This window comes from Synchiropus splendidus, chromosome 19, assembly GCF_027744825.2.
Source record: "Synchiropus splendidus isolate RoL2022-P1 chromosome 19, RoL_Sspl_1.0, whole genome shotgun sequence".
Lineage (NCBI taxonomy): Eukaryota > Metazoa > Chordata > Actinopteri > Syngnathiformes > Callionymidae > Synchiropus > Synchiropus splendidus.
This window is the reverse complement of record NC_071352.1, coordinates 3,485,281-3,496,252: the sequence shown is the minus strand read 5'-3', so window position 1 is coordinate 3,496,252 and position 10,972 is coordinate 3,485,281. Positions and strand designations below refer to the sequence as shown.

The 10,972-nt window shown below is 54.2% G+C and overlaps 1 protein-coding gene across 4 annotated transcripts; it reads left to right on the top strand.

Annotated features, from left to right (window-relative positions):
• The first annotated feature begins 2,486 nt into the window (after positions 1 to 2,486).
• Positions 2,487 to 9,640, top strand: pdgfbb (platelet-derived growth factor beta polypeptide b). Of its 4 annotated transcripts, none has more exons than XM_053852225.1 (8): positions 2,487 to 3,129; positions 5,992 to 6,088; positions 6,699 to 6,752; positions 6,882 to 7,075; positions 7,144 to 7,320; positions 7,785 to 8,325; positions 8,395 to 8,527; positions 8,808 to 9,640. In XM_053852225.1, the coding sequence occupies exons 1-7, from the start codon at positions 3,064 to 3,066 to the stop codon at positions 8,511 to 8,513; spliced, it is 1,248 nt and encodes a 415-aa protein (XP_053708200.1). In that variant the 5' UTR covers positions 2,487 to 3,063; the 3' UTR covers positions 8,514 to 8,527; positions 8,808 to 9,640. The 4 variants fall into 4 exon arrangements, with proteins under 4 accessions (XP_053708200.1, XP_053708199.1, XP_053708201.1 ...); XM_053852224.1 differs by having other exon boundaries at positions 2,493 to 3,129; positions 8,389 to 8,527; positions 8,808 to 9,639; XM_053852226.1 differs by having other exon boundaries at positions 2,493 to 3,963; positions 8,389 to 8,527; positions 8,808 to 9,639.
• Positions 9,641 to 10,972: the final 1,332 nt, after the last annotated feature.

Sequence of the window (10,972 nt, the reverse complement as noted above, 5' to 3'; positions counted from 1 at the left end):
CAGCCTGACACTGCAGCGCCTTTGATGAACGAATGAACTGTGTCATGTGATAACTTCAGTATGGACCTGCACTGACTCGCCTCCCCAAGAGTCACGGTCCAGAGGAGGGACCGGGAGCCAGATTTTGAAAACTTGTGAAATTGATTGATGAACTCTGATTTGGTCCCAGAGCATGTTAGTATGGTGCTTTCATTTCCCATGTGTTCCAGTGTTTTGGTCACATGACCTGCTGAGTGGTGGAGGGGGAGGGGCCAGAGAAACAGCCCTGAATTCAGGGTCAGACTGAAGCCAGAATGGACCTGAAATATCCATTAAACAGATTCACAGTGGAAGGATCACATCAGGGCTCTGAGAGGAACAGCAGATGCCTGGGCAGCACATCAGGAAGGAAGCGTGTAAACAGGAATATGTGGGAGCACAGAGGGAAGCACGTAGGGAGGTTTAAAATACACCTGTGGTCTGTTTCCTCCACTGTCTTGCTATTGTGGTGGCTGACGCTCCAGAGGCTCACTCTGCTGCGACCAGGCCCGACTCCTGGTCTGACTCTGGGTCCAGGCCCAACTCCTGGTCCAGGTCTGACTCTGGGTCTGACTCGTGGTCCAGGTCTGACTCTGGGTCCGGGTCTGACTCCAGGTCCAGGTCTGACTCAAGCACAGCCCAAGTGTCTGGCTGTGGAATGCAGCGCGTCACTTCAGCACATAATAAGCGTTTATCTTGAGCGAGAGTAAATAAGCGGCGTCATGTGACGGGAGTGGCTCTTCAGCAGAGTGTGAAGAACAGATGGACTTGATTGTGCTGGGAATTGTGGGTTTCAGCTGGATGGATCTTAGATCCATGGAGTGATGATGTTGTTCTGAACAGCAAAGCCCTCGATGTAGCACATGACCCAGGTGGAGAAGTGAAGGGAGGATCAACAGGGAAGAAAGAGCTGAGCCAAGAGTCAAAGCTCCTGAGTTCCATCCTGGAGGAAGATCAGCTGACAGCCTCACCATCATCGTGGGGGAAGATGACAGATGTGCTGCTCCGAGGCTCTCACTAATGCCTCCTCTGACCCAGACAATTCCTCTTGGCTCAGCTTCATCACGGGCATCCCTGGATGGAACCCTTGTGCTGGGACTCAGAGTCCAATCGCCCTTGCCCTTTGTACAGTGTGGAGAACAATACTGATGATTTCCATCCAGTTTGAAAAGCATGGCTCCTGTCGGAGCAGGGAAGTCCCCTGGTGGGGGAGGTGGTGAGGAATGCTGCTCTCACATAGGCATCTCTCACGGAGGTGTTTCTTCTCCACACTGTGGTGCGGCTCATCCCTGTGGTCTTCATCAAATGTCATGATGCTCGGGCTGGATCAGGCCTTCAGCTGAGCTCTGACCTGGATGCCAACGGACCGGTTCTGAAGACTCCGTCCTCTTCTGCAGAGACCAATCACTCTGAGCCTTTTCTGACTGCAGCTGAGAGGAGTCCAAGAATGCTTCATTGTCACTGCTGCACTCACACACACTTGTTAATGAGCTGCTGTTGACAGATGCATCACACACACACTCACATCTGCTCACCCTCTGCACTCTCTCTGGCAGGAGGTGGAGAACGCAGCTCCAGGTGAATGTTGGGAGAGACACCAGCTAACAAGCTAGCTCCAGCAGGTCCAGCTCCCTCTACAGGTCCACGACCCTCCTTCATCTTCTGCACTGCTGCAGCTGAGATGCGATCTCCGGCACTAATGAGGGTCACAGCAGCCGGGCTCGGACCTGCCTCCACTGCCAGACATGAACCGCAGAAACCTTTCAGGCTCTGGTGAAATCAAACAGCCTCATTGTGCGACTGAAGAGCAGACCAGGCGGCGGTGACCTTCTGGGATCTTCTGAGAAGCTCTGAAATGCTTTAGCGACTGCTCACTCTGCTGTTCCTCACAGAGGCTCCTCTGTGCTCTTGTCCGTGTGTGTGTGTTTAAGCTCAAGTGGCTGTTCTGTCCGAGAGGGAGCATGTAAGGACCGTCACACCGCAGGAAAGTGTTCAGACTCCACTGTTGCAGTGCGTTATGGGAGTCCTGCTCAGAGGCAGCCCTCACTGCGTCATGACCGGAGCTCTCCAGACCTGGCTTCTATATCTGAGCGCCACAACAGTGGCTGACCTTGTGCAGACGTGTCAATATGAAACGCAGAGTAAATTTAGCTCCACTTCCTCCTCCACTCTTGTTGGACAAACAATGGCATCCTATTATTCACCCGAGCTTCGAGCAAACAGCAGTAGAGCAAGACTGTGCTGAAAGAAGCAAAGCTCGGTGTCGGCCTCCAGCCCAACTCTGGGTTGGTTTCAGCTGTTTTTGGAGACGACCGAAGCGAGGGTGATGTGAAGTGGGCCGGCTGACATTTAGACCAAACTCAAATCATTGTTCCTAAATGTTCCTCAAAGGTCAGGACCCAGAATAACACCTTCAGCTTCCTGAAAACACCGAGGTCACACCATGAGTCTCTTCGTGACCCTGGCTCGCTGGGACAGGAGACCGGGCTGAGCGACCCGTCACGTCCATCCACACCAGCTCGCTCCCTCTCCACCCGGCAGAGGGCGGTAGAGCGCCCTCCCCGCCGGCCCCTCCTCCCCTCGCAGCCGCGGCTGCAGTGTAATCAGGCGGCTCCAGGACCGAGGCGCTCCGCAGCTGCTGCACTTTGCTGTTTGATAAGACTTCGAGGAAGAAGAGAACCGCAAACCTCCATCCTGACCTCGGACTGCTCTCTCTCTCCCTCAAGGTGGACCCAGGACGGTTAACGCAGCCTTGTGATCATCCACTGCAACTTCTGTAGTTCAGACTTTTTCATGTGTTTTTGCTCCGTGGAAGTGGGACGCTGCGCGTGAGAGATTCCCGTGAACCTGGAGAAGAAGTGAAATTTGAATTTTATTGGACTCTTGTTCCTCTTGTTTCCCCCCTCGGGAAGGACGAGTGGGAGCGAGGAGAGCGCGCTGCTTTCGCGCACGAAGGTGGGTCTGGTCCGCGGGCGCAGTGCCACCTCCGACGGACTCTCGCTCCATAAATGCCCGGTCCGTGGGAGCTCCAGGCCGGGCAGCAAGATGAGATCGTGGGTACAGCTGCTGCTCCTGCTGCTGGCGGCGTGTCCGCGGTTTGTCGTGGCCGAGGTGAGTCCCCGAGCTCAGAGGAGAAACGAGGGTTCGGTGCTGTGCCTCTCCGAGACTCGCCCACGTGTTGAGTGGATCAGGAGAAGCGGGCTGGCTCCCTCCTGTCGGAAGATGTTAAGAGTCTGCTGTGGTCCCACCACTGGCAGCAGTGGACCCCAAGTCTGAGGAGATGGTTCTCCTGGAGTTTCAGTCCCATCAGGAGGGGGCGACTCTGAAGAACATCGCCGTTAATCCTCACATTGACTGCGCCCAGGGGCTCGCTGGGTCCTCTGTGGTGTTTGGCTGGAAACTGCCTGGAGCTGCAGCTGGGAGCAGATGTCGCACGCTCGGCGTGTTGAGCAGCAGCCACTCCCACCTGGCAACCTTTCCAGGGTGTCCCCTGCCTCCCTGTAGCGGTGGTTGCGTGGAAGCCTTGCTCCGTCAGAGCAGCCTGAAACTCACTTTCCAGCTCTAAAATGATCCACACGTTTGGCCCAAATGCTGGTACCTAAGAACAGAGCTGAGCCAGAAGGCTTCAACTGTTGCAGTGCAATATGAAGCAGTATGTCTGAGGTCATGGTAGATAAGGTCGATGCTGGAACTCAGAGCAGAGCAGTGTCCATGACCAGCCGTCGACGCCTGTGACTCTTGTTATTTTAAAGGCAGACACGCCTATCAATAGGCTTCTGTCCAGGTCATGAAAGTGTGTGTTGGGATCCCAGGACTTGAGAGGGAACAGCAGCTGTAACCGTCCTGGTGGTGGAAGAGAAGCTGGGCAGTGAGACCTGAACACCTACATGCAAGGGTGAAACCATCGCCATGGCAACCCCCATAATGTGCTGCTGTCATTCGAAGGTGATTGATGAATTAAAATTCCTCTCATCAGTCACTTGGGAACAAAAAGCTGGCTCTGACAGCCGCAGTGCTTAGAAGAACCCTGCATCTCGACCTGGAATTCCCCAGGTTCACGCCGAACGTGTGGCAGCTGTGAGCTGCAGATGGATGTTCACGCACATTCCTGAGGAGACGAGACGCGAAATTAGTGGGTGGTGCTGTCAAAATGTCCCACCACCAATGAGTTCTGACTTCCTGATGGGAAGAAATCAGAGTTTTTAATGAGACAGATGTGGCAGTTGTAAGGTAGGAAGGTAGGTAGATCAGCTTTATTGTCAAATATGCTGCAGTACAAGACATATAGCATGGATGAAGTATCTGTTCTCTCAGACCCGGACGGCATGACATATAAAACTCGACAGACAGGAACAAATAATAAATAATTGATAAATAGACACAGCAGTATACATGGCAACGTGGTAATGGTGAAAGGCACTTGAAGGTGTCAGTAAGCTGCTCACACAGAAGACGGACGCAGAAGAACACAGTGGTGAGGTCCTTGCTGCTGGAGAGTCAGCTGAGGGAGAGCTCAGACCAGGGGTCCATGTTCTGGAGGGCTGGGGGAGTTCCCGGGCAGACCCAGGACCTTCTGCAAAGACGACCTCTCTGCTGACCCGGGAAAACCTGCAGAATACCCAGAGTTGTTAAGCTTCTGAGAAGGTCCCTCTCTGGTCTCGAAGACATTTTCATCTGTCTTCTGATGAAGCTCAGGCTGGCTTCAGCTGCTGCTGCCCTGGAGAGCTGGGAGCCAACCTGGAACTTGACTCTGAGCCTGGTGCCGTCGTCGCTTCGCCCTCTCATGAAGAGGGCGTTGAAGTGCCCTCCGCTGCTGCAGCTGCTGCTCACCTGGAGCTGCTCCGCGTGTGGCTAAATGCCAGCATGCTAAAACCACGTCGTTTAAACCTTCTAGAATCAAAAGCTGTGTCCCCACATCTGTGATCTGTTTATGTGTGTCTCAGCAGGGTTCCGCTCGTGCTAGTATAGCCTAGCATAGAGCTAGCGGCTACTGAGCTGGGAGGGTAACGGAATAACATTGGTTAATAATAATAATTGGTTAAATAGCGAGGAGACTGAAGTAAGAATTCCTCTTCTTGCTGAGACTCTAACGTTGAGAAGGACAAAGACGCACTTCCTATATTTAGCATCTCACACAACTAGCAGCTGGGCTCCGCCGGCGAGGACAGGAAGTAATGAGCCAGTGAACAAGTCCTCGGGGGCTTCAGCAGCTCGGCGTCACAAGATGTGAGCCCAGTGCTCGGCATTTCCCGCCTCTGTTCTTCTACCTTCTGAGAAGATGGACAACAATGGAGGCGAGGCGAGGTGTACGGCGCCGGACATGTGACTTCCTTCTGCTCCAGATCCACTTGGACTCAAAGCAACTAACTGTAGAGTTGCACCAGAAAACAAAATTTAATTTTTAATTTTTAACATGAATTTTCCTTTTCTCATGTTGCGAATAATTTAGATGAAGCATTTTCATTTTTTATTTCATTTATTTTATTTCATCATGACTCAGCACAGATATTATTTCAGCCGTTATTCCTAAGCTCCATGTTGAGGGCAGGATGTGGATGAAATATCAAATGGAGCTGTGGTGTGGTCGACTCTTCAGACCCGGGTGTGTGTCTCCGGTGATGCCCGTCTCAGAGCAGCAGCCCGGGCGTCTCTCCGTCTCCTCTGTCATTCATTCATTATCCCTCTCTTTTCTGATGCGCCTCCCATCTCTTCTACTCTGTCCATCCTTCCCCCACTTCCTGACTCCTTCCTGGCTCCTTTGACCCCTAAATGTTAGCAGATGAGAGGACACAACGCCAATAGTCATTCTCCCTGCTCTGAGTGACCATTGTGTGTCGGCGGTGCCCCCCCTTACGCCTCCCCCCGCCCTCCACACTCCTGGGCTAATCATGGCCGGGGGGTTAAAGCCACACTGGGTTCATGTGGTCACCCCACCGTGGGCGGCGGACTAACCCTGGCTCTGCATCTCTTCAGGGGGAGCCTCTTCCTGTAGCTCTGGTGGAGCTGGTTAGAGACACGCCCATCTCCTCCATCCAGGACCTGCAGCGGCTGCTGCTCTCAGACTCCACAGGTAAAGGAACCTCGCTGCAGAAGTGAGTCAGCACTTTGATGCTGAGACAGGAAGTTCCTCTTTGACTCTTCAGACTCTTTCATGTTTGAAACGTTCATCAGGTGTGTTTTGGCCTTGTGCTATTTTTATTTGGTATTTCAAAATGAGTAAATCAATAATACGAGGTCAAATACGGTTAAGAACGAAGGAGTTCATGTGGAGAACGAGAGATAAGACAGATAAAAATCATTTCAATAACATAGCAAATGATGTTGAGCTGAAGAGGACAGGTGTTTGCATCATCACAGCTGTGACCAGAGCAGGGACAGTCAGTGGATCATGACCTTCATTTTTGGCTTCAGGACTGAAGATTTGTTGAAAGAAAGTGAAACGTCATGATGACAAAAGAGAGAAAACTGCTGCTGAGCAGTCAAAGGTGTCATGAGACTCCTGCTCGAATCAGTCTCTGGTTTGTTGGCCAGAGTTGGGGCGATACATGAACACGGTCATTTTCAGACGTATTCAGGTAGGAGGTGGTGGTGGGCGGAGCTTGAGCATGTCACATGATCCACGCCTGCCAAGCTTGGATCCACGAGACGTCTGAACTCCTGTGTGTGTCGCTGTGTCTCAGATGAGGAGGGGAACTCGGCTGCTGCTGGAGGTCACAGGTCGCCGCGGAGCTTAGGTGAGTGTGTTCTGCTGAGCTGCAGCTGGAGAGATTCTCCTCGCCAGCCAGAGCCATGAGATGCTTCCCTCGACCTCCTCTTCTGTCTCACCGTGGCTCAGCATTTTCCCTCGCTCCTGTGAATGCCAGGTGCTGAGCCGGCACAGCAGGCTCTGTGCAAAGTTCGGACAGAGGTGGTGGAGGTCACCAGGTCCATGTTGGACCGCAGCAACGCCAACTTTCTGCTGTGGCCGCCGTGTGTGGAGGTGCAGCGCTGCTCTGGCTGCTGCAACACCAAGAGCCTGCAGTGCGTGCCGTCCCGCACCAACACCCGGTACCTGCAGGTGAACTGCGCCGGCGCCGGACCCGCTGGCTCTGCCTCATGTCCTCACCATGTTCTTCCTAAACCCAGGTCATGAAGGTGGAGTACATCAACATGAGTCCCACCTACGCCAAGGCTGTGGTGTCTGTGGTCGACCATGTGGAGTGTCGCTGTCAGGCGGCTCCAGCGCCGAAGAAGAAGTCCAGCCGCCGGCAGAACGGGCCACACAAGGAGCAGCACTGGAACCAGACTGTCAGCCACGAACAGGTACGGATGGCGCTCGCGATGGACCTCCATCTTGGTGTCCAGGTGAAGCTGCTGTGCACTCCGGTCCACCAACATCAGGGTTTGCCATCACCTCTGTGTGAGGAGGGCTCATCCTACTGCTCCTCCACCACCGCCACCTCTTCCACTGCCTCTTCTTCCTCCTCTTCCTCTTTATCCTGCTGCTCCTCCACCACCGCCACCTCCTTCTCTTCCTCCTCTTCGTCCTCCTCCTCCACTTCCTTCTCTTCCTCCTCTTCCTCCTCCTCCTCCTACTCCTCCTTCTCATCCTCATCCTCATCCATGTGGAAATCAGCTCAGGCCAGAAGGTAAAGGGCTAATGACTGAGGTCAATGGGTGAAATTCAGCCTGAAACATTCCCCTCCCCCATGAATGCCTCCCCAACAGCAGGGATTCCCACAAGAGCTGGGGTCTTGAACTGGCTGCTCTGCTCCTCTCCTCCTCAGGTGAAGGTTCACTCCAAAGATGAGCTCCATCACCGGGATGGTCTGAAGCAGAACCAGGGTTCTCACCTGCAGGACCTTCTGCAGCATCACTGGAGCCCCCGAGGAGACACCTTCACTCATGGGGGCTTCAGCCTGGCCAAGGGGAACCAGCACGGGGAGCCCGCCCTCGACACTCCGCGCTGGACATACAACTCCACTGGACAGTTGGGAGGAAACAAGTCTGAGGAGCTGGTGGAAGCGGGGCTCACAGGTACTGAAGGGAACACTAGTGAGGGCGGGGAGGACAGGTCCCTCACCCCTCAGGCCAAGCCTGGTCCGTCTCAGGCCACAGTCCTGAGCAGGTTCCGGCCCACTAAAGAACCAAACCCAGATCCTCGGAGGGAGAACGACACTCCGGAGGAGGAGAGCATTCTGAAGCTGGAGGAGAAAATACTGGAGCAGGAGAGAAGAGAGCTGCTTCTGCTGCACCAGAGGCTGGACCAGGAGAAGGAGCTGCTGAGACAGAAGAAGAGAGAAGAGCTGCACACCACCCTGAGACCAGGTGAGGAGCGCACACCACACCTCGGGAATGCTCCTCCACTAACCATCAGACATGCCTTTCAAGTCACAGGCACCACGCAGAAACCAGTAGCTCCAGCAGCGCCCAGACCTCCTGCTCATCCCAAGAGGAGGATGAGGAAGAACCGCAGACGGATCAGCAAGGCGGCCATGAGGGCCATGCTGATGTAGAATGTCCATCAGAGGTGAGTCCTGGAAGGTGTGGAGCAGGTGAAGACAGAAGTGGCACCAGGTCTGATCAAAGGTCAGCGGTAGTGGCTGACGGTTCTGGACCAGAGTCCGCCAAGCATGAGGTTGTGTCGAGTCCGGCGAGTGTAGGGATGACCTTTGACCCTTGCTGGTCCAGGGCACCATGCCAAGCTACTTCTTTCTTGTTGATGACATCGCGCGCCGGTTCAGGAGAGTCACTCCTGGGCTGAGCAGAATGGAACTTGAAAAAGTCTTTTTCTGTTCTCGCACCTTCAGCACGAGAACCTTGGAGGACTTTTTGGACGCAGGAGAGCGTCGGGTCAGTATTTAGGCTCTGGTGGTCCAGAGTTCTGTCGGTAACACTACTAATGACTGCTGCTCCTGGAGGAAAGACTCGGGTCTCTGTCACGTCCGGAGGAAGCTTGGAGCCGCTCATGTGAGGCGGTCGTCGTGACAACGCTGGCCGACAGGAGCGGCTCTCCGGAGCGGACACTTCTTCTGCAGCACTGATATCAGAGCCTGGAGCAGCGAGTGTTCTTCTCTTTAACATGTTTCCTAAGCTAAAAGCTGGTGCCGTTTAAGCCTTCTAATGCCGGATGTCGTCCTCATGTGCTTCTTTTATTTATTTTTCCACACGGCTGCTGTGGAGTAACCCTCCTGTACGAACACTGGGAGGACGCGGCATCTGACTTCCTCTCTTTGACAGAGAGTCTTCCACCGACAGTGTTTAGGTCCATCCCCTGGTGCTCCTCTCAGGAACCCTGGTCTGGGACTGCTGCGGCTCTGTAGTGGGGCGGGCAGCAGAGGTGGGGGGAGGAGCTCAGACATCGGGGAGAGGCTCAGACTAGAACCAGTGGAGGAGACGTCGGCTGCTGCCCCCGCGACCTGACCTGCAACCAGAGGTCCAGGAGAAGCTTGACTGCGGAGGAAGTGCCGCGACGGTCAGACTAACGCCAAACAAAGCCACGGCCTTTAAGTTATTTAAATCCACAACCATCATCCCTTTGTGTAGCTGATGTCCAACTGATCATAATGTTGTCTGTCTTCATGAATTCACTTCTTTTTTAAAGAGAAGCTCAAGTGCTTAAAACTGCTTCTGGTTTGTGTTTTTATTTGGGTGTTTGGCGTTGCTGCCGTGTGCCACATGAAGGGGGGCGAGGGCTGCTCCCTGCTTTGAGGCTCTGCTTTCAAGGTCAGCTGACTTCTGCGGCTCGCGCTGTTTACAAGGAAGGAGAAGCTTGGCTACGTTTCTGGGCAAGAACATCAGGAACCAGAGCCAGTGAACCAAAATGGCAGCAGATTGTGAGGCAAAGTCATGTGGTGTATTGCTGTGATGTTGTGGAAATGTTTGGGACGTTGCTCCAAGCTCTTCATCCTGGCACTCCTCTTTGTCACAGAGGATCATGTGACTGAGGGATTTCTGTGGCAAAATTGCAAACTGACACGCACATACACATGGATCTCTGTCCTTGTGGGGACCTCTCCTGGCCATCACCCTTTCCCCAGCCTCTCCCCCTGAACCTAACACATGGCCCACCTGAACCAGGACTCTGGACCAGACTGGAGCCCGGTTGTTTTAAAGATTTAAGCCTCAAATTCAGGCGTGACTTCACAGGGACCGGCAATAACCTCACTAGCAACTGTTTCCAGTTGGTCCCCACAAGTAGAGCTAAACCTGGTGCACACTCCCAGACTGACTTGGCTCTTCGTCTCTGTCCTCACATTCATCACGGAGGTGGGAAGCCTCGATCCTCGGGGGTCCGCGTCGCTGCCGACCCCCGCTGCACTCCAACAACAGGCGGGCGCGATGGACTGACAAACACATGCGACAGGGGTCAACCACCATGACAGTGTCGGGGTCAGAGAGGGACTGTGACTAAAGTCGCAGCTGAGTGGACGACACGCCCTGATGGACCTGAACAGCAGCCACATCTCAGCGGCCCGTCCAGGAAGCTCCAGAAGACTTTGAAGGCGGCGCAACACAAAGAGAGAAGAGGCTTGGAACGGTGGCCCGCAGAGGGCCCCACAGGAGACCGGTCTCTGCGGTGTCTGTCCTGACTCGCTGCAGAAGCTCAGCCAGAGAACAGGAGGCAGCACCAGCCTCCACGAGACACACACACACACACACACCTTCCTGCGATTGTGTCCACCGCCAGGCCCGGGCCACCACATCAGCGCCGCTGTCTTTGCTGTCATGGTGATGCAGAGGATCCGAACCTGCTCTCACCTCATAAACCTGGAGTCAAGGTCCAACCGTGACTCCCATGCGAGTCAAAGCGGCAGACAGGAAATGCTACGTTGCATTGGTCTGGAAACACAGGAAGCTGATACCAGCGTGCCTGGAATTCCGAGCAGAGACAAAGAAGATGTGTGTATGTGTCCGTCGCAGCAGGTTGACAGTGTAGCAGTTTGTTTTCACCCATCAAAATGGCTCCCGGTGG

Excerpts from the sequence above, each read along its gene's own strand:
- pdgfbb (XM_053852224.1), top strand. The coding sequence starts at position 3,064 with ATGAGATCGTGGGTACAGCTGCTGCTCCTGCTGCTGGCGGCGTGTCCG. Across the intron at positions 6,089-6,698 it reads GCTGCTCTCAGACTCCACAG|ATGAGGAGGGGAACTCGGCT; the intron begins GTAAAGGAACCT and ends GCTGTGTCTCAG. Across the intron at positions 7,321-7,784 it reads AGACTGTCAGCCACGAACAG|GTGAAGGTTCACTCCAAAGA; the intron begins GTACGGATGGCG and ends TCTCCTCCTCAG.